The sequence below is a fragment of the Mustela nivalis genome (assembly GCF_964662115.1).
Source record: "Mustela nivalis genome assembly, chromosome: 14".
NCBI lineage: Eukaryota > Metazoa > Chordata > Mammalia > Carnivora > Mustelidae > Mustela > Mustela nivalis.
Genome location: NC_139033.1, coordinates 75,836,440 through 75,863,185, shown reverse-complemented (window position 1 = coordinate 75,863,185; position 26,746 = coordinate 75,836,440). Strand labels below are relative to the sequence as shown.

The 26,746-nt window shown below is 44.3% G+C and overlaps 1 protein-coding gene and 1 long non-coding RNA gene across 3 annotated transcripts; one reads left to right on the top strand and one right to left on the bottom strand.

The window, feature by feature from the left end:
- Window positions 1–356: 356 nt before the first annotated feature.
- Window positions 357–25,731, bottom strand: RAB12 (RAB12, member RAS oncogene family). The gene is made up of 6 exons (XM_082699332.1): window positions 25,193–25,731; window positions 11,253–11,313; window positions 4,358–4,496; window positions 3,295–3,384; window positions 2,557–2,661; window positions 357–1,579 (listed from the first exon to the last, which is right to left on the bottom strand). The coding sequence occupies exons 1-6, from the start codon at window positions 25,710–25,712 to the stop codon at window positions 1,466–1,468; spliced, it is 1,029 nt and encodes a 342-aa protein (XP_082555458.1). The 5' UTR covers window positions 25,713–25,731; the 3' UTR covers window positions 357–1,465.
- Window positions 2,668–19,465, top strand: LOC309848139. Of its 2 annotated transcripts, none has more exons than XR_014302851.1 (3): window positions 2,668–2,842; window positions 9,517–9,662; window positions 16,037–19,465. It is a non-coding gene; the product is annotated as an uncharacterized lncRNA (long non-coding RNA). The 2 variants fall into 2 exon arrangements; XR_014302852.1 differs by lacking the exon at window positions 2,668–2,842 and adding an exon at window positions 3,329–3,417.
- Window positions 25,732–26,746: the final 1,015 nt, after the last annotated feature.

Genomic DNA, 26,746 nt, shown 5'->3' with positions numbered 1-26,746 from the left:
CTTTAAGGTTGAACAATATTCTGTTCCATGTAGAGATCACTTAGGTTTACCCACTGATCTGTTGATGACATGTGGTGTGTTTCCCCCTTCTGGCTATTGTGAATAATGCTATGAACACTGTTCTATAAGTCTGAGTTTGGGTCCCTGCCTTCTATTTTTATTTTGGTATGTACCTAGAGGTGGAATTTCTGGGTCATAGTTCTTCTATGTTTAACCTTTTAAGAAGCAGTCTGGCTGTTTTCCATAGTGGAGGATGCTGTATTCTTCTCATCTAAAATGCTCAAAAGATGTGAAGTTTTGGAAAATACAGTCAGATGTATAGTTTGTAATTACACAAAGGAATGTGGCCACTCAACTGTCATTCATAAATACAAAATTTTATTTGCACTTCATTAGTGTAGAAAGACCACAATGCTTTTCATATCACAACACTCAAGACACGCCAAGTTATTCAAATACATAATTACTTATTTACTTTGACTAAACAAAACAGTGCAGTTTAATAAAAGATATACCAAAGATAGAGTTCACAAATTCATTATCAGACCAAAAAAAAAAAAAAAAAAAAAAAAAAAAAGAACACAGTCTAGGCTTAATAGGAATAAGCTTCACCATAAAGGGGAGAAGTTTTATCATTACAAAGGTATAGAATGTTTAGGTAAATACATGTATGTTCTTTGATATAGTAAAATGTATCTCTTTAAAATTCCTTTAAACAGGATTTGTTTAGGACAGCAGCGTTGTTTTAAAATCTTCTATAGTTTCAAAAACACTTCTTTCTTTATTGAATCTTTGTAGTTCTTAAAAGCACAGGGTATGTCCATTAGGAAACCATAAGAGATTCTGCGGCCTCAGGACCAAGTCAAACCCCTACTCTCTAACTAGTAGTACTCTACCATAACATAACATTAATAAATACCCTTCAAAGACGGCTATGAATGGAGCTTTGCTTTGTGGCAGAAATACTCCCATACTTCAGAGATGCTACAGCTGGGGTAAATGTCTTGTAGATAAAGAAAAAGCACTTATGATAGCTTTATTTTTTTCCCAAAAAGTCTTTAGTTTTACAAATTTTCTTTAAAACAGTAAGCAAAGCACCACTTTCTTTCTTCTTATCAGAATATCTTCTGTCCTCATAATATAATTAATGAGGACAATTATATTATTTATTTCAAGAAACATTATACCTTTCATTTCTCCCATTCTTCATATTAGAAGTACTATGTTTCCCAGTGTATGTCCACTAGATGCTGGGATAATGAATGAAATATAATAATTTGGAGGGAAATATGTAATTCATAACCCAAACTTACCCAGGATTGCATATTTGCATATTTACAAGTTAGTGTATAGCTGTGACTTGGATTACAAAGTGCGAAAGGAAATTGTCAAAATGATTGTAGTGCAGAATAGAACATTCTCCCCTTTCCAGGAATCATTTCCACTTTGTCTCCAAAGTAGGAAATCAACAGCATCGAACGTGTGGTCTCGGTGGAGGCAGTTCTGGTGGGATCTCAGGTTCTGGTTGTAACGAGAGGATGCTATTGGACAACTCATTCCTTAAAATATCCAGAGGCATCTTAAGGATAAAGGAAAAAAGACAATGTATCTGGAAGTTCTGCAGATGACACGATTCTATATGAGCAAAGTATTTCTACTAAAGGTTTCTAATCATCATCATTTAATTAGATGTTCAGGTATGAAGCCAAACAATGAGGACCAGGTTCAGGGTGTTCTCTGCCACACACAAATCCTGGCCAGTCTCAATCATACCCTATGACCAAGGAAAGGAAACCAGATGGATTTCTCTCAACAACATGTATTTTCACAGAACCTAGTAATAATGGAAATTTAATGCATTAATTCAGGGGAAAAAATGGTTCTGCATTCTTAGGGGTTATTACCATCACTAAGGGAAGAACTAACTTCTCTTAGCAATTATATAAACAATCGTTTTATTAGAAGCTACTGAATTGTTTGAATTAGCAGATTATATGTAGTAATAACATAAACTAAGTTCTTATAAAAAAATCTCTGAATTTAAGCCTAAAGATGCTTGAAGAAACTGTTCAGCAAAGCTGTCCAGCAATTTTCCTGCAGCTTAGTGTCACAGAAAGGCCTAGGCAAGGGAACTGGGCCCCGCGGGGAGCACAGCATGGAGGGCGAGGTAGGACCCAGGGGCTCCCTCCTGAGACACCTGCACGCTCCAGGAGGTCCCCACTGCCTGTGTCTTAATTTTTGTGGGAAAATGGGGAAAGAACAAAAGGAAATGTTAAATAAACATGGCACACTGTTATACCTGCTCCAGTCACTTCACCAAACCATCTTCAGGGCTCAGCACACCTACGAGATGCCAACACTGGACTCGGTGGGGCCCCCCACGGACATGGCGGCTGCCACAACTGGAGGCCTCCAGCCAAGGCAACCACCTCACCTGGTTCTTCACCTCTGAGTAAGTTCCCTGTCTCCCTTTCTAAGTCAAACATTCTCAACCGAGACATTGTAAAGGGAACAACAGGTCTCACACGAGATAGCTACCTGGTATCATTATTTTACCTTTTTCAGAATGTCATCAACAAGCTTCAGAAATATCTCGTCCACATTGAAGTTGTCCTTGGCACTTGCCTCACAGAACCGCATTCCGGTTATCTGCTGTGCGAACTAAGAACACAGGGTCATGATTTCTTTTGGGGGGGGTGCCACACAATGGAGTAGGTGGCCAGGGGGCCTGTAACTGGGGCAACCAAAGCGTGGGCTCCTGCTTGAAGGGAGGGATGGGCCAGGTCTGCCGAGCCCCATCTAGGCTCCAACAGAGTTCGCGTGTGCGACACCCTCGAGGTGGGTAAGTAGGCACATGGGGCAAACCCCGCCAGGGTGAGTGAGGAACGACGTGGAACAAAATCCCTGAGGTGACGTGGGGACATTCAAGTTCCAGAGCGCTGATGCACCTGACATTTACAATGGGAATATCACTGGTTCTCCACGGAAGGTTACAATACCCCAGGGCAAATCATGAAAGCAATTTTACGGCTTAAAAAACGTTTCTCTGTAGGAGATGGTGGGTTAGAGAACAATGCCACATATACTGATGTGGACACTCCACTCCCCCCCCACCCCCGCTCCATTTTGAAACAATTTTTAAAACTTCCTGCTCCTTTAAGTCCAAACAAAGGAGATGGACGTGATTGTATAATTATTTCATCATTTAAAAAAATCTCCTTAAAAAAGTCTCCCAACGGCAGACGGCACAGCAGTGTGGACAGCGACGTCCCCTCTACTCCCCATTCCTCTCACCTTTTCACCTTGCTGCCTGGTGATTTCTCGGTCAGTTTCACAGTCCAACTTATTTCCAACTAAGAGAAGTTCTGCATCTTCTGAAGCATACTGTGGAGTTTTAGAAGAAGCTGCATTTCAAAGGTGGGCACTGTCGTATCCTGACAGGTAACGTACACCACTCTGCTGATTGCTATCATTGTGTTCATCCACACCCCCATCCCGCCCCGCCCCCACACCCCACCCCCCACCCCGCCCCTGGCAGGACTGACGCAGGCGGGGTCTGACACAGTCCACACGGGGCTTTGGAGCGTAATGCAGTAACAGGTATTCTGAGCTTCTGACCAGTAATTTCTAAGGATCTATCCTAAGCAAATGATTTACATCGCAGGCAAAGCCCTATACTTACAATGACCATCAACTGAAGAAAGTCCAACAAAATAGATGGAGAATGAAATAAGTTAAGGTACATAAAAAGAATGCAGCCATTAAAAAAAAAAAAAAAACACCCAAATCATGCATACTTTGGAAGAAATTTCAAAGACACAGGAAAGCTGGCATGACAGAACATTCAGTGAACTAAGTAGGCTTTAAAACCACATGGAATATGGATTCAGTTTGATTTTTCAGAACAGCAAAAGTATACATTTTTTATTTACTTCTGTGCTTGATTTTCCAAATTTTCTATCGTGACAAGGTATCATTAATCTTACATTCAGGAAAAAAGTTAAGCTACATTTCTAAGTTAAAAAAATAAAATAAAATAAAGCCCCTGAATGGTGTGACCTTGGCCGAGTCACTCAAGGTCTCGGTCTCCGTCTCTGTGTGGAGTACGGGAGCAGAACAGCGCCCATCTAGTGAGGCTGCTGCGGCACAAGCATGGGAAGTACTCGAGAGTACTCGAGAAACAAGAGCACTTGTTCACAAAAAGGCAAAAAGCAAAAGTATAATAGGGGGCAGAGCGTTATATTTCGACCTCAGCAGATCCACAAACTGAGCACCTCACGGGGCCTTGAGGCTTGAGGCCATGGCTTTTCGGTCTATGGGATTAATACAGGTTCTCACAGGAAAATGCAACACCTACCTTATCAATCATCTTCATCCATTTTGGCAAATCATCAAAAGTCTCCTTCTTCGTGATATCATATACTAGTATGATCCCCTTGGCACTTCTGTAATAAGCTGAGGTAATGCTGTTGAATCTCTCCTGACCTGCTGTGTCCCTATGAAACAGCAGCAACAGTCAGCTCCCACACAGTGACCAGAGGGAGCAGCTCCACCTTCCAACACGGATGCCCCACCCCCTGCATGCTGCTTCTAGTCCTGTCCATCCATAAGCATCAGTATTAGTGGGGGGTAGGGGGTGAGAGGTAGTTTTTCTGAGTTAGTTACATTCAGACAAAGACAGTCCCAATTTCTCTCAAACCAAGATTTTGAAAATAAGAAAACAATGTAAAATGATGGAAAGTGTAACCCGTACACACTTTTTTTTTTTTAAATAAACTCATCTCTGTGTTCCACGTGGGACTTGAACGCACAACCCTGAGATCAAGAGTCACATGTTCTACCAATGGAGCCAGCCAGGTGCCATCCCCCCACCCCCAACTCTCGCTTAACCAACATCAACGGTTATATCTGACTTTGTTGAGAAGATGACCAAGAGTTGCTCGCTAAGGAAAAGTACTAAAAAATCAGTCTTGTTACTGTCTTAATCCTTCTAAGATAAAAAAGGGGCCAAAGGGGGCAGGGAATAGGTTTTCAAATATGGTAAAGTTCATTACTGTCTGACTGCTACTTTAAAAGCCAGAAGTTGTATTTATTCTCCAGGCTGAAGTCGATCATTTCAACATGAAGAATGATGTAAACTCATGAACAGTGTACAGCAGCTGGCTGAGACATTATTTTCTCCATCTAATAAGCCAAGAAACTGCTGAAAACCATCATGTATTTATGAATGAGCTCAACGGAGCAGGACTTCTGATCTGGAGACAAATTTCTCTAAAGATAATGTAATTTAGCTCTTCCCAAAGACCCTGAACTCACAGCACACTCCCGGGGGCGCATATGAGACCGGTGGGTCCTGCAGTAACACTACTGGGGGCCAAGGCACTGAAAATAGGATTCTTCACTGCAAGGCCATTCAAGGCCTCCCAAAATGACAGTGTGTGGGTTTCCGAGAGGTAGAACGCACAGCTTTTCCCAGATGCATCTGATCAAACACTACTTTCCTTGAGCTGCGCTTTGTGGGACTGTTTCCCTAAAGTACCCTTCCCTTTGGCAACTGTGTTGTAATTTACAGCTTTATTCACACTGGTCTTGCCCCCAAATTAATTCACATTAGTGATGGCATTGTTATGCCAAAGACACAAAAAAGCTTGTTACCAAATTCATTTTCACATAAAGCAAAGCCATTTGCTTTGTTCCAGAGGATATAAGAATCCCCAGTTGCCTCTGACCGGAAGGTCCAAGAGGGCCAAGGCTGGTCTGTTTCTGTCCACCAGGGTCTGGCAGGGTGCCTGGCCCGTAGCAGGCTGTCAGTAAGCAGGTGCTGAATGAAGTTTACATGTTCAAAACGGGGGAGCTGATGCCACTTCAAGACAAAATAACTTAAAATGCCCCAAACCTGGAAAACTGAATAGGATGGATGGGGACTGAATTCTTCAAGATTCCTAAAAAACTTTTAAAGACCACACTAATGGGCACTGCACCTTCAAGGTTAGTAAGAAGGAACTGATTCAGGTACCATTGCATTTACACAAGGAATCAATGATTAAAATTATTTCTGGAATCCTAGGGAGACAAGGATATAATATACATATTTTAGGGGTGCTTGGGTGGCCCAGTCATTAAGCGTCTACCTTCGGCTCTGGTCATGATCCCAGGGTCCTGGAATCGAGCCCTGAATCAGGCTCCCTGCTTAGAGGGAAGACTGCTTCTCCCTCTCCCACTCCCCCTGCTTGTGTTTCCTTTCTTGTTGTGTCTCTATTGATTAAATAAATGAAATCTTTAAAAAAAAAAAAAAACCAACACTTTTATTTAGAAGGGGATGGGGCAGAGGGAGAGGGCAACAGGGAATCTTAAGCACGCTCCATGTCCAGTGTGAAGCTCGACGCTGGGCTCGATGCCAGAACCCTGAGATCATGATCTGAGCTAAAATCAAGAGTTGGATGCTTAAGTGACTGAGCCACCCAGGCGCCCCCTATAATTAATACTTTTGAATCAATAAGGAATTAAATCTTTGAGAGCATGGTTTCCCAGTCTATCACAAGTTATGGTTTGATCAAATTAGGATCTGATCAAATATTTTTAATACTTTAAAAAAAATATGCTGTGCTGTTCGGATACTGTTAAGAAACAGTATCTCATTTCTTTAAAAAGTCAAAAAAAACTATACCTTTTTCTACTTTAAAATTTTTGGTTAGCATAGTACTTTAATAATTTAATAGAATAAACCTTTATTCTAAGCAACTTTAATCTGGCTGTTTAGTGCAATTCAACTGACATGAATTTCTGCACACATTCAAAGAATCAGAATCTAGACACTGGGGGCTCAAAAACAGTGAAATTAGAGGTAATGAATGGGTTTTTGTTGTTGTTGTTCTTAAAAGATTTTATTTATTTATTTGACAGAGAGAGATCACAAATAAGCAGAGAGATAGGCAGAGAGAGAGGGGGAAGCAGGCTCCTTGCTGAGCAGAGCCTGATGTTGGGATCAATTCTAGGACCCTGAGATCACAACTGGAGCTGAAAGCAGAGGCTTAATCCACTGAGCCACCCAGGTGCCCTGAAGTAATGGTTTTTTAATTTAACCATTTTAAAAAAAAATTTTTATTTGACACAGAGAGAGAGCCCAAGTAGGCAGAACAGCAGGCAGGGGAGAGGAAGAAGCAGGTTCCTCACTGAGCAAGGAATCCAGTGCGGAACTTGATCCCAGGACCCTGAATCCGAGCTGAAGGTAGCCGCTTAACCAAGTGAGCCACCCAGGTGCCCCTAATTTTAAATGCTTTTATTTATTGTGGTAAGATGACCTGACATAAAACCTACTATCCTTTAACTCCTTTATTTGTGTGTAAAATATTGTTATGTATAGGCATGAAGTTGTACAGCAGATTTCTAGAATAAAAAATAAATAATAAAAAAGCCAACAGCTGAATGATAGGGAGAATAAAGGGCATTTCTCATAAAGTTAAAAACACCTGTCGCCTGGGTGAGGCAGTCAGGAATCTCAGAAACATTAAGAAATTAGCGATCTTTGTTGGTTTTCATTCAGACACAGAGAAGAGGGCAAACCTCAAAATGCAAAATCAGAGGCAATCATTCTAACACAAATAACTGAGCCAGTAAGTACAGTTTACAAAAACCCCAAAGAGGAACCGTTAATCAATTTGCCACTCCCATTTAAGGTCATTCCTTAAATTCCGTCTACTTGTTTCCAGCTCTGAATGCTTGAGGTAGAAAAGCATCTTCCTTTGAGAGACTGTCCTCTATTTCCAAAATATGTGGGTCATTTCATGCAAATTTTTGTCTTCTATTCCTCTGAAGCTCTTCTGCTTAACTTATTTCCCCTACTAAATTATCTGCTATCACATACGGTCAAAGAGCAGGGAAATGAAATGCAGACACAGCTCAGCGAGTACTGATTACAGATCTCCTATGCGCCAGTACCACTGAAGTCGCAAGCACCCGAGTTCCTACTTCTCAAAAATTAGCTGCTAAGGCCCCAATGCAGTGATCATACTTCTGTCTTTCTGTGAAGATGCAGAATCCTAGTATTTCCTCTTTATCTCCATAAACCCGAGTTTTCACTGTCGTGATAGAGGATTTCTTGAGATTTGCAGTGTACTAATGTCAGCTAAATTGTCATCTGCTGCTGTTGGAATATGCGGTGATTATTTCTCTCTCTGCTTTTTGGTGCAAACTGAAGAACTCCTGCAATTCTATTTCCCCAGTTTTGTAATAAGACCATGCTTTGAAAACTTAGAGATTCTTACTTGTATTTAATACATCCACTTATAGACGTAATTATTAATTTGCAGGGCAGAAATCAATTTCTGCACACGAAATGTCCTCACTTCTTTCAAGCAGAGAACGAAAAGCAAGCCTTGATGTCGACATAAGAAAGTTGGCTAAAACCAAAGTCCCCCACAGGGAAGACTGAGACGTGCTGTACAGGTCGGTGGGGCCCTTATATGATGCATGTTAATTCCCGGTGTTTAATCTTCAGGATGGCATCTGAATGTCGATTCATGAAGCAGTCTTCTAGCTAACACACACTGTTTTAGCTACACTTACACAAAAAAGCACTTTTAAGCACAGAGATGAGAAAACAGTCTTTTTTTCTGGCCACAGATAATCAAGGGACTGAAAATATGGCAATGATATAAAATGTCACGTAAAAGTGTGACAATGCCATCTGGAGCTTTCGGTATCTTAAACTTTTGGGAACCTCTGGTTAGTATTTCCTCAGCTCGGCTATATCCAGAAATCATCAAGAAAAAAAATGCATTTCTTCTAATCAGATCTCTGTGAAAACCAACTGGGAATGTCCATGGACTATCATTCTAGAAAATCAGAGCACAGCTATTCTTAGCAGAGCAAGGCTACTGAGGCTCTTTGAAGAGCCCTCCTGGCCCCTCCTGGGTCATCAACTGCGACAGCAAAGTGCGGGCTTGCAACAAAGCAGACTATGACAGCAACGGTGCGAGCGCGGCTTCTCTGAAATGAGTCCTGTGTTCCTTTAAGCAGTGAGCCTCAACCCCCATACTTGCATTCTATCTACTCCGTTAACAATAATGAAGGAAATGTTTAAACCTCTACACAAAATGCTTCAGATGACAACAATCTGGCTTTGAGTTTTGTGTGATTAACAAGTGGCGGGCATTTTGTGGATGTGTTATTCACTGCTGAAAACCCCTTTGGGAAAACGTATGTCCTCCTCCTTCACTGAATCACTGGAATGTTCCTGGTGGAAAACGTGTAATCAACCTTTCCTTCTTTCTTTTCTTTTGATTTTATTTATTTGCAAGAGAGAGAGACAGAGAGACAGAGTGAGAGAGCATGAGAAGGGAGGTCAGAGGGAGAAGCAGACTCCCTGTGGAGCTGGGAGCCTGATGTGTGACTCGATCCCAGGACTCCAGGATCATGACCTGAGCTGAACGCAGTCACTTAACCAACTCAGGTTGCCCCAGGTGCCCCGTAATCAACTTTTCAATACAGTCACTAAATCTCGATTTCTTTCCTCAGTTGTATTCTTCAGTAGAGTCACGGAGAAGCAGAGCAGTTTTGCGGGGGAATGCATTTACTTCCCAGAGAAATAATGGTTTTCGGAGTGTCCTGTGCCTTTCCTAGAACTGTCCCAGCATGCTTTTCCCCACAGGTGGGAGTCACAAGTGAGGCCCTCTTAGAGATATTCAGAGGCACTGTCCCGAGATTCCAGAAGGAGCCAATGTCATGGGCACAGACAGTCTTTGTGGGCTGAATTCCAGGGAGCCACAGGACATTTGAACATACTTTTTATAGGTCAGATTACTACTGCCTGAGATGAAAACTGAAGTATGAATTCAGTAATTAAGGTACATCTGCTTAGCCAGGCCATGATGTCATCACCTAGGCACTGCCGTCACTCATGAAACAAGCTCCACAGATGGCCTAATATTCGCTTCATCACCCTCTGTTCAGTAATGCCCTTCAGATAGGATCTCATCCACAGGTGCTAGGCAGAGATGAACCACCGGAGTAGTCCTTTGAGAGGTGGTCTTTACCTGAGAGAGCTTACAATCAGAAACAACAGCTCATGGGGAAGATACTTTGTTGTCCCTTCCAGAGCTTAAAAATTGGGCAGCAGATTTTTCAAAAAAAGGGCTACTAAAGTAAGAAATACCCATTTGTTTGGTCATTAAGTATTTAGGCAAGAGTGTTAATGTTTCATAGCCAAACCAAAGCCCAAACCCCCAAGCCCCCACACTCCCACACCCAAACAGTCCTTATGGTGGGTCACACAGCGGCAGGAGACCAAACAAAGACATTACCTCAGACCCCTCTGGTGGGCAGCAGTGCCCACCCAGGGGCGCGGGCGGAGAATGAAGGCATGGCATTAACATTCAAGCGTTAGGTGACCGATGATGCCACAGATGAGGAGCAAGGAACGCAGATGAAAGCAAACACACACATGGTGGACAAACATTCAGAGCTGAGGTGGACCTGCAGAGGAGTTAGTAGGCTGAGTACACGGCAGCATATGTGACCAACACAAGGGCATCCCAGAGCCCCTCGGCGGCGCCACGCTGAAGCCAGCATCAGAGGGGCTCTGCGGCCCGCGGGTGGGCTTCTAGGGCCGCCTGTGGGCTGCTGGGTGCCCACAGCCAGTTCCTAGTGCCCCGCAGGTCCCCTACGGCGACCTTAGCTGCTCACCCGTGACACTGTGAGAAGGGGCTTCTCTTGGGGGCTCTGGATGCATTCCCAGCTGGCACAGGCGGGGCTCATGTCATGCGGTATGAGCCACGCGGCCAGCGGGAGCATGTGTGTCCCACCGCGGTGCTCACACGGCGCCACCCCGGGCAGCCCCCGAACCATCTATGGGTGGTCCGCTTTGAAACCGCACAGATTGGGTCAGCAACGGGCTGCAATTTTTTTTTTTTTGCATACTATCAAACAAAATCACTTTAAAAATGTGAAGACAATCATTGGGGCAATCACCTTGGGGATGACAAATTGGCTATGAATACAAATGATTGGGAAAGAGGCACTGAGTCCCCAGTTAGCTATTATTAAGGTAACATTCTTTTTTCACCATTCCCCAGGTGCAAATGAAGGATGAAATAAGTAGTCTTTTCTAAATTTTCTCACTGTTCATTTTATTTAAAGATGAGCAAGAGAGGAAAAGTAGGAGAGGCAAGCCAGCTTGGACAGTTAATTTTATTAGACAGGCGTACAGACTGTGAACACACATGGTGGTTACTGGGGGTGGATCCCCCACTTACCAGATCTGTAATCTGATTTTCTTTCCTCTTAGCTCTACAGTTTTGATTTTAAAGTCAACACCTGCAAATAAAACAAATGACAGTGAAGCAAAAAATAAAGATCAATTTTCCATAAAAAAGAATCCTATTTGTACCTTTTGTATCATTATCAGTAAAACAAAAAACCTGTCACTAAATCCTAAAAGGAAAACAGAAGTCCACCAATGCATTTGGCGCCGAGTCTAGGCTTCCACAGGCAACTGAATGAATCAACCTACGCCATGTTTTACCAAGAACTACCTATGTAGCATTTGTTAAACGTAGTATGATTTATCACTACTACAAGTTCAGCATAAAAGCCACTAAAAAATGCATTTGGTAATTACATTAACAATTGAATGGTTTAAAAAGAATGATACACTGGGGGAAATTCTTATAGGAAATGGAGGGAACAACCTTTTTTTTTTTTTTTTAAAGATTTTATTTATTTATTTGACAGAGAGAGAGATCACAAATAGGCAGAGAGACAGACAGAGAGAGAGATGAGGAGAAGCAGGCTCCCTGCTGAGCAGAGAGCCCAATGCGGGACTCGATCCCAGGCCCCTGGGATCATGACCTGAGCCGAAGGCAGAGGCTTAACCCTCTGAGCCACCCAGGCACCCCTGGAGGGAACAACCTTAATTTCAAACAGTCTCAGCCTGAATTTAGAAATTATCTTACCAAATTCTGTAGCATTCACAACAAATTTAGTTAATATATAAACAGGACTTCTTTATTACATTGTCAACAGCTACAATAGGAATTATTTTTAAAAGACTTACTTATACAGGCTAACATACCCAATTTTAATTTTTATTCACGGGTGAGGACCTCAGATTTTAACACTGAACAAAACATCATGTATCACTCACTGTCCTTTCCTAATTAAGCTCTTAAAGCTTCAGTAACTTTTTAAACCAAATTTTCATTTGTATATGTTACCTGATACAGGTCTCAATTATAGAAAACTTGTAGATTTATTTTTTTTTAATTTTTAATTTTTAAAAAAAGATTTTTATTTATTTGACAAACAGAGATCACAAGTAGGCGGAGAGGCAGGCAGATAGAGGGGGAAGCAGGCTCCCTACCGAGCAGAGAGCTCCAATGTGGGGCTTGATCCCAGGACCCTGGGATCATGACCTGAGCCAAAGGCAGAGGCTTTAACTCACTGAGCCACCCAGGCGCCCTGAAAACTTGTAGATTTCAAAACAATGTTTTTTTACACCATTTTCTCAACTAACAAAAACAAACCAAAGGGATGCCAATGGAATCTGAGAGTTAGAAACACTCCCTCCAGGAACCACTTCCTGCCTGTTTCTTGGGATCCAGGGTCGCTGTGCTGCCAGGCCTCTTAACGGGCAGGGGCCCGCAGCTGCCAGTGAGGGCTCAGCAGCCACCCAGTGGGTGAGGACCCCCTCTTGGGCTCTCCATCTCAAGGCTGTTGCAGCACTGCAAAGTCAGATGATGTTCTTGAGGTGAAGCGAAAGACATGTGACTGACTTTTATATTTAGTAACACACTGCAGATACCATTGCAATACAGAAAGACATGTTTACAACCCGGGGTTGGGGAGGGCAGCTCTCGGTCTGTACAATGAAGAGAAATGGCAGGAATATAAACTGTCACAAGAGAACAGAGCTAGGGAAAATGTTTTAATTCTGAATCTCTTAGACCAGCCATCATATCAAATGCCACGGAGTGAAAGCTGGTTAGTTCCATCTCACTTTCAGTTCTAGAACCGATTTGCTCTTCAAACTCAAACGACACTCGAAACCAGCCTTGAAACAGGAAGCGTGTTTGTGGACTACCAGTATCCTCAGAGTTCCTGAATGACTCAACCATAGGGAAGAACGTCACTAAAGTGATATTCTTCTGCAAGGCACAAGAAACAGCCTGGAGATATTTGTTATGTTCTGATTTTAAACACACACACACACACACACACACACACACACACACACAGTTACGTTCTGATTTTAAATACACACACACACACACACACACACAGCTTAAGGACAAAACAGCCACTCCAGTGAGGGCCTCATCGTGTTACTCTGTGATAGCAAACTACAAATCAAATTCCTATTTTTGTCATGACCACTATTTTATTTTATTTTGTTTCCAGATACCTTGTGGGTTTTTGGATTTGTTTCGTTTTTTTAAGTTTCAGCTAAGGGGGCTGTAACTTCGGTAAAACTTGTTACAGAGGCTGCTACTTTGTTAAAAGAATTGGCAGATGATTCCTCTTTGGTGAGCTCTGCTTCAGGTCAGTTGAAAGAAGCCCTCAAGACAGCCAGCACCAGTAATTTTTGTTTTGATTAGGCTGTTTCCTCTCAAGAATCACTCTCAGCCTGAATATGTCAGACACTCTTTTTCAACCTACTTGAAAAACTTAGGCAATTTTTACGAACAATCCTTTGTAACCACAAAGTCTAATGAATAAAGGTAAAAGCTAAGGCTGTCAGTGTTCAGAATCAGGAAATAAGCGGTAATGTTATCACCATGTGGCAGTAAGTACATTACTAATTTAATAGGAAAACAAAACGAATATGAATCGACAGTGAACAGGATTAAGAATCTGCTGAGCCAAATTGAAGACTGTCTAGTCTCAGTGAGATTAATGACAACTTCACAAAAAAACCAGAAAAATAGCCCTTGGCTAAATCTAAAACCCCATAAAAGAAAAGAGCCCATTAAAAGAACACTCTCTCTCGAATGCCATATCCTTTACCACATTTAACCACCATTCAGTAGCCTGTAACAACTGGAAACTTACTCCAGCTTATGGCTTTTAACAACTAAATGTTTCTAAAAACCATCTTACATGAAGAAAAAAATCTCAGAGTTGCCTATTTTAAGATTTGCATGTCAGAGAAGTTATAATAATCCTTCATAGAAGGTAGTAAGTCTTCCACAGCCTCAAATATTCAGCGGATTCATTTCAGGAACGGTCAGCACAGAGCTGGCCCAAGGAGCTGCTAGGACCGATGTTTAGGAACAGGCAAGGGGCAAAAAGAGTGGCATCTCCATCTGTGGCCCTTGTTGAAAACCCTGTTTCCTACAGGTAGCCCAATGACCAGGGAAAGCCATCAGCCCTACCATCAATTGATGGGGACAGTCCCTGCCCTCAAAGGGCTTAGTCATACTGACCTAAATGACCAGCCCACGCAGTTGGCAAAGAAGTGCCTTTCTTTGCTGTTCTCTCTTCTTAGAGCACCTCCTTGTTTGTCCAGAAACCTTTCTGGTCCCAGGTGATTCCCCATCTGAACCCTTCTGCCTGCCCCCAAGACCCAAGTGTGCACTCTGTTCTTGGACCTGAACTGTCCTATCCCTTCTTTGTTGTGTTGTGCCTCCCCAAGGATACAGTCGTCTCTGACTCCCTGCAGTCTAGGATACAACCTGGTACACACAACAGCAACTCCATCAATCTGATCAATGAAATCTGATCGATGAAAGCCACTCCTTCTCTACCAAACATTGGACACATAAGGAGAAATGCTGACTCTTCTTGGAAAGCTTAAGGAAATTCAGGACTGATCAGTACAAACAAAACAATACAATAAAACTCAAAAAACTCTTTTTCCTTCTTAGTAAGAAGGAAAAAGACAGATGTCCTGAGGGTCTGGTGACACATAAAGTCACCTAGAAACAAGAGTGTTTCATTTCTCCTACAATTCCAATTGTTGATGGTAAGTCCTTAAAGGACGGGGCAGTCCTAATAAGCTCATACTCTCTCCCTCCATGCCCTCACCGCAGGGGATTATTATGGTAATCGTTGATTCAGTCACTTATATGGGAAGTGGTCCAATAAGTGAATTATTCTAGCAACAGGAGATACCTTTAAGCTTACTAATGCTATAAAAGTCTTTGTAAAAATATTTTCATCAGAAAGGACACAATTCACAGAGCTATAATTCCTGTATCAATGGGCACAGATGGTTCTATCTGAGTCACCATGTCTTCTTGATCTTACTTTTCTTCAGCAACAATGATAGTGGACATCTGTCAGACCCTCTGTGCTGACACGGGATCCTGTGGCGGCCCAATGAAGTGGGCATTATTATCCTCATTTAACAGAGGGAGACACCAGTGTGGAGAGAGGTCAAGGTGCTTTGCTTTAAGGTCATCTCACATGCTAGCTGAGTGGCAGGATCTAGATTCAAATTTATAACACTGCCCACAATGAAAACTTGTTATAATGAATGTCATATGCATGCATAAAAAGGGAAGGTGTGAAATGTTCTGTAAATGACCCAGAACCACCCTAACTGAGCTGTAAAAGAACAAAGCTTAACTTTGCACTTGGCCTTCTTTGTATTTGTCTTTCATAAACCTTAGCAATAGCATAAAGAATTGGCATATTTACTGCTGATAAGATTTCTAAGTTCCCCTTCAGGCAAAACATTTCTAAAACATTACCATAGTTCTCTCTGTCAGGCTATAAGAAGTTACAAAAAATGAAAATGGCAAAAATAAACAGAAGCCTCTTTCTTCACATTCCTTTCCAGCAAAAAGCTAAACACATAAAAGCAAAAATAACGCCAGGATCCACCTATGAGGACAGCTGAATGGACTTCTCCCCTTTTACTTCTTTGCCCATCTCCCCTATAACCCCAAGATCTGAGTTTATTTTACTTAACACTTTCAAGAGGTTGAAATATTTCATAGACTTTGAAATTAAATTTGTCTCCATTCAAACAGTGGTTATGATGTTACTGCCACTTTAAAATAACGGTCTTAAGTTTACACAGTGGCTTTTCTTCCAGGGATACAGATTTTATAAGGTGTCCTTCGATCTCGGACATGATATTTCTACTAAGGGAGAGGATTTCCAGCGTCTTCATGGAGTAGAGAGTGGGAAAATAAATTAAGAAAGGAGTCAAAGTCACACAGAGAGAGGTCAATTTAACATTGGAAAACAAGTCGCCAGCGCGTGGGGCCAGTCTTCTGCCCAAATACCACCTACCAGAGGAGAGTACAACCTAAGTCCCCAGAGGAAAGCACCATGTAAAGAAAAAAAGGATTCAATGACGATTCAACGCAAGAGAAACCAAGTGCTACGACTGTAAAATACCCAGCAGAAGGTACTAGTATTAAAATGGAAAAATGATGGTATGACATTAAAAATGCTCACTGGGCCAAGGACATGAAGGCTCTATCCTATCAGTTAAGAGTTATCCTATCATTCCAAGTTGGACGCGCCAGCCAGTTGTCTCCCTGTCCTTGACACACGCAGTGCAAAGAGGGAGCCGTGCACTTGACTGGACCAACAAAGGGGTACCACGAGGTGCATGAGTCAGGGATGATCTGAAGGGTTCGATGTCAAAGGAGAGGCAGGGAGGGAGGCAAGTGTGTGCACCCACAAAGCCCGTGAGAACAGGTAAGCATTTTCACGAAGCATATACACGTAGGAAAGACCTTCACAGGAGGGAGTTTGTTCCCTTCCTAATACAAATATTAAGAACTCTTCTATGTTGTTTACTGTGCTTCGGTACTATTATAAGGGTTTTATGTTCATTAATTCACTGCAGTATATCCTCTTAACAATTTTATGGGGCAGGTATTATTGTCCCCATTCTACAGATGAAGACACTGATGTCAGAGGGGCTAGCAGCAGCCCAGTCGCCAAGCAGGTAAGTATAAAGGGCACTGATCTGAACCTGGTGGATGGCTCCAAGCTACACTCCTCCCACCTCACTGTGCAGCCTCACAGACGGGACAGCTGGAAGGTATAAACGTATCTTTAGATTATATTAGTTTTGCATTGCTAGGGAAATATTTTTAAAAAGAAGAGTGAGGCTTGCTGGCTGCCTTGGACAACAGTTCCTGCACCAGCAAGGCTTCCTCTACTCCCGGTTACAGACAGACCCCTCTGAAAAGGCAAAGTTAACTTGCCTTTGGTCTTAAGAGGAACAGAATATAGAGGGAGGGGAGGAGAATCTGGGGAAAAAACCCCAAGCCCCAGAAGATCAACAGTGGACCAGTAATACTTTCGTCATATGCACAAAACATTAACTTACTCTATTACTCAGATTAGGTCCATAAAAATGCAGACTGTCAAATGCATTTTGCACTTCACCTGGGTCATGTGTTTACATTTATTTCTTAAAGATCTGTTTATTTATTTTAGAGAGAGAGCATGTGTAGGAAGCAGGCAGCGGCAGAGGGAGAAGGAGAGAACCTTTAGCAGGCTCCATACAAAGCATGGAGCCCCACACGGGGCTCGATCCCAAAACCCTGAGATCATGACGTGAGCCAAAATCAAGAATCAGATGCTCAACCGACTGAGCCACCCAGATACCCCTACATTTTGATTTTCGCATTCACCTATATATTTCAGTATGTCTCTCTAAAGGATAAAGATTCATTTGTAGAGTGTTTCAGAGGTTTTGCATCTATGGCATAAATTAGGAGAAGGGAATATAATCGATCCTTATAATGGTCTCTTTCAGGCCAGGTACCCAAGATATTACACTCCCATTTATTCCTGTACCAGGAATAAGAAAAGCATGTAAGTCCTCCTTATTTCTTTCCAAGAATGAGGAAACTGAACTTAAGTCGCTCACTTAAAGACACACGACTGCTCGTGTGAGAGAGGGGCCTCCCACCCGGGACCCTGCGTCCACCTCTCAGACCCACTCCTTCCACTTATCACACTGAGGGGACTGGGGACGGAGGGGCCTCTCTAGAAGGAGTAGTGGCCAAGGAGAAGGTGGAGAGGTTTTCTTTAGAAGTTGAAAATTCAAAGTGAAAGACGGTAGGTGTGATTGGTTAACAGTCACCCAGGCCCGAGGTTCTGGTGCAGGCTTCTGAGGACGAGAGAAGGCCTGGGCACACCCCTTCACCTGGGGCCTGGCTCAGTCTCAGGGGGTCCTGAATCCTAAAGGAAGGTGGGAAAATGAGAATTTTATTCATCAGCTACTTCTACCACAGGCCTGCCTGAGATGGAGTTGTGGGCTATTGTTCAGTTTTGCAAACTAAGAAGACATTATTATGTAAGCCCCAGAAACCAAACAGTGGTGGCTGCCAGATTTTGGGTGGGGGGGTGGGGTGGAGGAGAGGGAGGAGAAGGTTTTCCATGGAATACAGTGTTCTGTTAAGCTGGTGCTGTGTTTTCTGGTTTTAACGGATAAGGAGTTTCTGAAAAACATAATCACATTCAATCAAGGGCACTATTTTTTAGATCTGTAGTTTTGGTTTTTCAAATGTCAAAGCTGTACAATCAAAGGACAAAAGGAGAATAATCAATTTCTTCCTCTGTTCAAGTACAGCAACATAGCATTTTATCTCTTTCCCAACGTTTTATTGTGGCTGCTGCCACGACTCTGTTTCTTGCCCTTCTAAAAAGGACAAGCCGGGTAAGGAAGCACTAGCTTTGTGCCCTACAAAATGGCTAGCGGAGCGTTGTCTCACATAAATAAATACAAACAGCCTCTCTGCTAATACCTACTGACTGACTGCATTACACAAAGCTACATTTACTTTACACATTCCAACAAATGCTTAATTAGAACAATGTACCTGGAACTCAAGGCTGGAGAATACTTTGGACTTAACAGTTCTCAGAGGAGCCTACTCTGCCTTCTGAAGCCAGTTCTAAGATCTGCTAGCAGATGGCTCCCGGCCATTCTACGTGGCTGGAGGGAGAGAAGCAATCTTCAAGAATCTCGATCTCTAGCATGCATAATGAAACCTTTCTTCTTCCGTGTGGCATAGGGAGAGAAAGGCTGAATGCACTTAAGTCAGGCCTTTAAACAGATTTTTATTCAACTTCAACAACCAGAAGGCAACCAAATTTCCATACTTTCTTTGAAAGCGAACTATTCCACAAGAAGGGACACGCTCTCCGTTTGCACCCAGTTCATTAAATAAATCAAGCTAATGACAATGCATAGCATCTGCTGGTATAAAAACGAAACGTTAACCATCCGCATCTGTTCCTTTCACACTCACATCTCCCTGAGTCATCGTGTTACATCATTTTGGCAGGGCAGTGAGACAGCACTGAAGAGGCTCTCGGTCTTGGGCTCTTGGGGTGGGAATTCTGGACCATGCTCCCTAATTCTCTTTTAAGTGAAAACACTTAGGCAGATCAGCCATGGCATGGAAGACTGTGGAAGACTGCATAAGAGCAAACAGGAGCAAAATAAAATACACGATTTAGAATTTCAATCCAGTAGTAGATGCTCATTCTGGGTTTTCCGGCAAAAAAGTCTGATCTGTTTCCAGAATGAAGCACAAGCAGTCAGCTTCCCCTGACGGTGCTTTCACTGCTATGAGGTAAAGCTGACCAGACCCTCGTGGGCTGCATTTCACTCAGCGCGTCCCCTAACACTCGAGGCCAGAACCACAGAAAGCCATTTCCGCAGGGGCTTAGTGTTCACCTGTTTCCTGCTAAAATACTCTCCCCTACCTGTACCACCAAGTTTCCTGCCCATGAAGCAGGGTCCCCAGAGCACCTTCGGCTTAACTCTGGACTGACAGAAGCACCATTACCTAGGAGCACTTACTCCTGGGGCCAGCCAGGTTGGCGGGGTGTCGGCGGGGGTGGGGTGGGGGGGGAGGGGTGTGTCTACTGCACTGCTGCACAGCGAGGAAAATGCAGAGTGTTAAGGTCCTTGCAACTGAAGTCAGAGAACTTTTAATTCTGAGAGTATGTCTCTCCTAATTATTTTTTTGTCTACTTTACCTTTTTTTCTTATTCCTTTATTTTTTGAAAAGTTGGTAACAGCAGAGTTTCAAAAATGTCTTTAGTTGCCAAAATAGAACAACTGGCAGCCCCAGGCTTCCACTGCCGGGGGGATACCTAACCGCCCGAGAAAATTGGAATTCTGGTCTAGACTGCCTTACTCCTACTTTCCCTCTATTCGTACATATAAAATTTTGGAAAATTTTAATAAATATGTAAAACGTTGAAGATGTTTGAATGTCTGAATAGTTAGGTAAGAAATATAATTCTTAGGGCATATTTTAAAATCCAGAATGCAAGTGATGGGTGATGATAGCGGCATAGTTAAAGAAAGTTAATTTCAGTGATACCATAGGTCAACGATCTTGCCATCTTCCCAGGCCTGCAGGGGGACCAGATTCCATTAAGTCTTGAAGGACTCTGTGATGTCTGATTGTGAGTCACAGAATTTTCACAGAGCAAAGTAACTTTAAACCTTAGAGTAAGCTAAGGAACAAACAGAAAGAACTCACTTATAGTCCTGGTCCTGACCAGCTATGCCACAGAGGGTAAGGTGCTTACCTCTCTGAAACTTTGCTTCCTCATCTATAAAATGGGAATAAATTGCAGGATGGCTGTGAGGATCAGACAGTGTCCCTTTTGCTGGGATATAGTAAGTGCTCAATAAACAGTAACTACTGCGAAAAGAATGTTATATTTTGTATGCAGAGACAAGGAAAGTACGTATCCAAAGTCACAAGCTAGTTAGTGACAGAGCCTTAAATCAAAAGCCCAGGTTCTTCATTCTTACTCCAGTGTTTTTTTCTAGAATGCAATGCTGCTGGCGCAGGGGTGAAGGTGGATGCTACCTGGTAAAACCATTTTAATTCAAACAAAGTTAATAGCTAGCTTCCAACAAGTACTCAGAAATAAAACAAAGTCCAAGAAATACAAAATTTTAAAGGGCTTTCTTGCATGTCAGATAGTTGTAAATTTCTACAACAGAACCAATTTGTTTTCACTTCCTAAACTTCGAAACAATGCTCCTGTATTTTTTTTTAAAGTTTATTTATTTAAGTAATCTATACACCCAATGTGGGGCTCAAACTTAGGACCCTGAGAGCAAGAGTCACACAGCTGTCTTCCAACTGAGCCAGCCAGGCACGCCTGCCTTGTACTTTTTAAAGGACTTGTCAAATTATGCTAGTTATATCAGGCTAATTCAATTCTGTGGACACAAAATCCCACTTGAAAATAATACTCCACCTAGGCAATTTCCATTAAACAGGTCAATTACTAAATAGTCTTTCAAAAGTTTTTACTTAAATATCTTTAAGTAAATATAGTCTTTTTAGCCTTTCATGGCCTGGCGGATTTTGTGTGTGTTTTAAACCAAATGAACTTCGGATTTGATAAACAATACAAACAAAAACAAAAAACAAAAACCAACATTTTACTCATTTTACAAATTAAGTTCTTTCTCTCAAATCCCTTGGGATTTCCACTACACTCTTTTACACAAAGCTCAAGTGAATCTGAGTCTCTGTAACCAGGCACTTATTGGAGCCACTCTCCTCTCTGAGCTAGATGAGGCCGTCACTTGAGTGACCCACGGGGTGGGCGGGCGGGCGCATGCTCAGAGACTTCCTGGCCCTGGTGTGGGGCCCGGGGTCTCTTCCACACTCTGCTGTCACAAGCAGCACACATCTGCAAGCCGGACAGGGAAAGTTCACTGAGGAAGAGAATCTTCCTCTACGTGGATCCAAACTTGCTACTAAAACTCTTGGAAAACTGCCTCAGGACGACAACTGGCCATGACCTAAATTGCTCAGCCGGGAGGCATTCAGGTGAGGCGACCACAGTTCACCACACCCAACACTACATTTAAATAGCATTCTTCTAAAGGAACTTGGGGAATGAATTCATCTTTACAGCATGTAGACAACAAACCCTCTTCCTGCTGCCCGTATGAGAGGGGCTTGCAGTGCGTTCCTCGAATCTTCTGCACACGTCTCCATCACCACTCTTACCAACATGGGTCATCCTGTTCCCCACAGGCTCTGAGCCACTTCTGGAGACCACGTCCCCTTTAGCAGTGGAACTCCAGTCAGTAGCATAGTACCTCACGCCCAGTAGATGCTCCGTAAATGATCTGATTGCAAGAAGGAACAAACATCTCAGAGGCAGAGACTGAAGGGGGGGCTAGTTGGCATTCTTGAAGTATCTTCGTACTCTGAATTAGACCAGAGGTTATCAACTTTCTCTGAACTTCCCACAATTAATCAACAGTTAGCGAGCCAAGAACTATGGGCTATGTTTGGAAGAAACAAAAATGAGCAAGACAAAAACCCAACCACATAAGGAACCCCACAATGGTAGCAGCGTGGGAGATATGTGAAATGTATATATTTATGTTTGCCAGGAGGAAAGAGAACCAAACTGCCTGGTGTCCTTGCCTCCTGTTTCTTCATCATTCCCAAATAAATATCCTATGCAATCTTGCCAAATTAAGTTTCACTGTCTCCATGCCAATGCTATATTCAGAGGCCTTTCCAGCTCCAGTTGCTATGGGATAAGGTCCATGCTCCTTAGCATGGCAGTCAAGGTCTTGAAGCCTTATTCCTAAGGTCTACTAATGAGTCTTTCCCAGAATGTGGCCGTGAGACTGTGATTTATACTAGGAAATATATTTGGCCTTTGTCCACATTCCAGTCAGAGCTCCTAGAACCCTTGGAATTTTCTAGGGAGCAAATTATAAAGGTGTCTTTTGGTATGTTAATGAGGTGACTTGTGGAATGCCCCCTAGGTCACGAAAAGATGGGGGCTGGTCAGCAGAACCAACTAAGTGATTAGATGATCTGATTTTTTTTTTTTAAGATTTTATTTATTTATTTGACAGACAGATCACAAGTAGGCAGAGAGGCAGGCAGAGAGAGAGAGGAGGAAGCAGGCTCCTTGCTGAGCAGAGAGCCCGATGTGGGGCTCGATCCCAGGACCCTGGGATTATGACCTGAGCTGAAGGCAGAGGTTTTAACCCACTGCGCCACCCAGGTGCCCCAGAGGGCCTGAATTTTTGATCCCCGCTCCAAGGAGGGTAAAGGGGATGGAGACTGAGCCCAATCATGAATGGTTAGTGATTTAACCATGCCTATGTAATGAAGTCTCCATAAAACCCAAAAGCGCAGGTTCCGAGCTTGAGGGCTGGGGAACACATGGTATATGAGGAGAAAGTCATCCCCAGGGACCACCACAACACTTCCTGCATCACCTCCTTTTACAATTACCTGGTCATCTACAAAGGAGAAGGTTTCTCTGGGTTCTGTGAGCTGCTCCAGCAAATTAATCAGACCTAAGGAGGTGGTTGTGGGAACCTCTGATATCTATGGCTGGTCCATCAGAAGTACAAGTGAAAGCCTGTACTTGCAGTTGGCGGTGAAGGGGGCGGGGTGGTTTTGCACGACTGACTGCTTAGCCTGCTCAGAAAACTCTTCTTCACCTCTTCTCTTTCCCACTCTAAAGCACATCTTCGCCCATCTCCTATCCACACCCCACCCCTCCAACCTCTCATTTATCCCCACCTATCAGTGCCTGGGCTGATTTCTCTTTACCACACAGTGCAGTCATATTATCCCTTATTTTTATATATTTTGAAGTATGCAGTCATCAAACACTGTTACTTCTACTAAACTGCCTTTACCTCTATTTACACCAGGTACTAAAATAACAATGTAAACCTCATTTGATCGTTCAGTAACTCCCTATCCTCTATATGGTCCAACTGGATATTTAAAACAGGTACAATAATGCTACTCAGTTTTATCACGGTCCCAGGAGTTATCATTTTAAAAACAATGGGTACGGAGAGCCCAAGTATTTCCCAAATAGTCCATTCTAAAAAAGGACCAAGAAAAACACTTCTCAAAGGAGAAACAAAAAAGACAGTATGAAATCTGGGGGGTTTATTTCCCAATTAGACATTGAAAATGTTCTAATGTACAGTTCTGTTACATTTAAAAACCATTCTTCCCCAAATTGTACTGCCTTGGCTACCCCTGGTTACAAGGCCACGTATGTGGACAGGAACACAGGAACACGGAAGATATGTTTAATTCTGTACTTCAAATTTAATACTACACAATGTTTCTTGGACCTCCTTGCGGGAGATCCTTTGCTGCCTATCACTGAAGGTGACTGCCCTTTCTTTCTAAGTCTTAGCTCATCTATGTGGTTGCTCTAGGTTTGACAGCTTTAACGGGTTTTCCATAGGAAAAAACTACTACCCATACCAACCTGACGAACTTCCATACCAAGTCTCCTACATCTGACTTCATTAAACAACTTCCCCTCTGCAGTTTCCATTTTAGATGCTGCGGGTGAAATACTTTCTGACCTGGAGTTACCTCACGTATTTACTTCACTGCTGCACTTCACCCACTTAGGTGATTTTGGAAGACTCCTCCCCATTTCAGCAAGTCCCAGGGTTATTTGAGGTCACCGACAAGTACAGCTGAAGTCCCTCTGACCCGCATTGACAGTTAAAACGAGAAACTTGGTGTAGTTTTAGTCTTAATATTCTCCACAGAGCCTCCGCAGGGAATTTCAAACTTCATTATGTCGGCGCATTGGAAAAGTGAGTTCAAAATTAGCAAATAAGCCCTGATTCTCACAAGGCGAGCCTAAGCACCGGGATTCGCTATAGATGACCCACTTTGGCCATTTCGCCAGGCGCAGAGCTTCAACTTCACTACGCTGCCCGCCTGCTTCCCACCTCGCAGCACCCTTTTTCTTGGGTGAGTAATGGAAGGGCCAAGAGTTTCCGTGGAGAGATTCTCACCCTGTCCCTGAAAACTCAACGGGACCAATGCATCACCCCGGTCTCATGACCGGCCCTTGGAGGGTGCGAGAGGGGACGCTGGTTCAAAAACCAGCTGGGATCAGGCCGTGGGAGGGGCGTGAGGGGTTTGCGTCGTGGGAGGATGCACGGCCCGGAGGCCCCAAGGACAAGTCTGCGTGGAGACTACCACGAAAATCTCGGTCTGGCTTTAGAACAGGATCGAGGGACTTCCATTTGGAGCCGCCCCTCCCCCTAAATTTCACCGAGGCCCATCCACCAAATACAAGGCCACCCAGCTGGAGGGGGAGAGGCTCACAGACGCAAAGAAAACGCGGCCGGTAGGGCGCTGGGCACCGCGGAAGGGCAGCGCTGGCGACGGAGGGGCCCAGCCGGGGTCCGGCCCAGCCCCGGCGCCCTTACCCACGGTGGACTTGCAGGCCTCGCAGAAGGTATCGTCGGTGAAGCGCTCCATCAGGCTGGTCTTGCCCACGCCGCGGGAGCCGATGATGATGACCTGCAGCTTGAAGTCGGCCGGCCTGGGGGGCTGCTTCCTCCGGCGAGCCTGACCGCCCGACAGCGCCGGGGAGCCCGCGCCCAGGCCGCCGCCGCCCCCGGCCCGCCTCTGCAGCGCGGCGCCCGGATCCATGCACGCATACGGCTCCCGCTCGGCCCGCCGCCCGCCGCCGCCCGCTCCCGGGCCCCGCGCCCCGGGCCCCGGCGCCCCCTCGGCCTCCGCCGCGCGCCGGGGGTCGGCCCCGGGCTGGGTGTCCGTCCGCTCGAGCGGCCCCGGCGGCCCGTGGGCTCCGCGCTGCAGCTGCGCCGCCGGCGGGCTCCCCGCGCCCGCGTCCACACCACCACCGCCGCCGCCGCCGCCGCCGCCGCCGCTGCCGCCGGGAGAGGAGGAAGGGAAGCAGCTACTCCGCAGCAGCGGCAGCAGCATCCCGGACGAGGAGGGGCAGGAAGCGCAGGCGCGGAGCGGGCGGGGCGGGGCGGGGCCGCGGGACCTGCGCGGGGCGGGCGGCCCGGCGCTCGCGCGTCCCCTATCGGCCGGAGGACCGCTCGCCTAGCGCGGCTCGTTCACCCCGGCCGGCTTCACTTTTCGTCCTCCTAGTCCTTGCTCTCCCGCACTCTGCTGCTCCGTTTCCCGTGCCCTTTCTTCCCTGTCTTTTCTTTCTGTCGGCTCTTGTAACGTCTCTTTCTTCTTCATCCTTCCCCCTTCTCCTTTTTCACTCCTCCTTTCCCGTCTTTCACTAAACACAGTCCCCAAGCACGACTGCAGTTCATTAGCCATCTCTCCCCCAAACCTGCTACGTTCTCAAGATAACATCCCCCAAATCACTGTTGCAAACTCAAAAGAGTTGCTGGGACGCTCGCAAGTCCCCGAGCCAGGCCTTCTCGGTTACACCCTGCCAACTGCGGGCTCCCGTGCAGACCCAGTCAAGCTAAGGCCCCACCCTCTCCCCGTGGGAAGCAGGTCTCTTCGTCTTGCCGGGTCCTGTCTGCCTTTCATAGGAAGAAATGCCATGTCTTTTCCATAGGAAACACACGAAATCCGTTATTTTTAGCCCTGGTTGCTGCCTTATTCAGAGTTCAGCAGTTTTTATTCCGTTTCACTTTTAATATAAATATACGGCATGCTCCTTTGGGGGAGCGAGTGAGTTAAACATCGAACAGTGCTAAGAAAGGCCAAGATTGACACTCCACAAGTTTAGGAATTACAGACTCGGGCAGGGTGTTCTGGCACTTCTAGTTGAAAGGACTTAAGGATACAGAAAATCGCTGCTGTGATTCCTTGCCAGGGATTTGTTTAGCAAATTCCTCACTGTGAATTTGAGCACCTCGGAACACAGGGTTCTAAATATGATAGGAGCTGGCACATTTGCTGAGAATGATCACGTAACCCACCGAATTTCAGCTTTATTTAGAACTGGGTTTGGTAATGTGTAGTACATGTGGATATTACTCTACAGACCG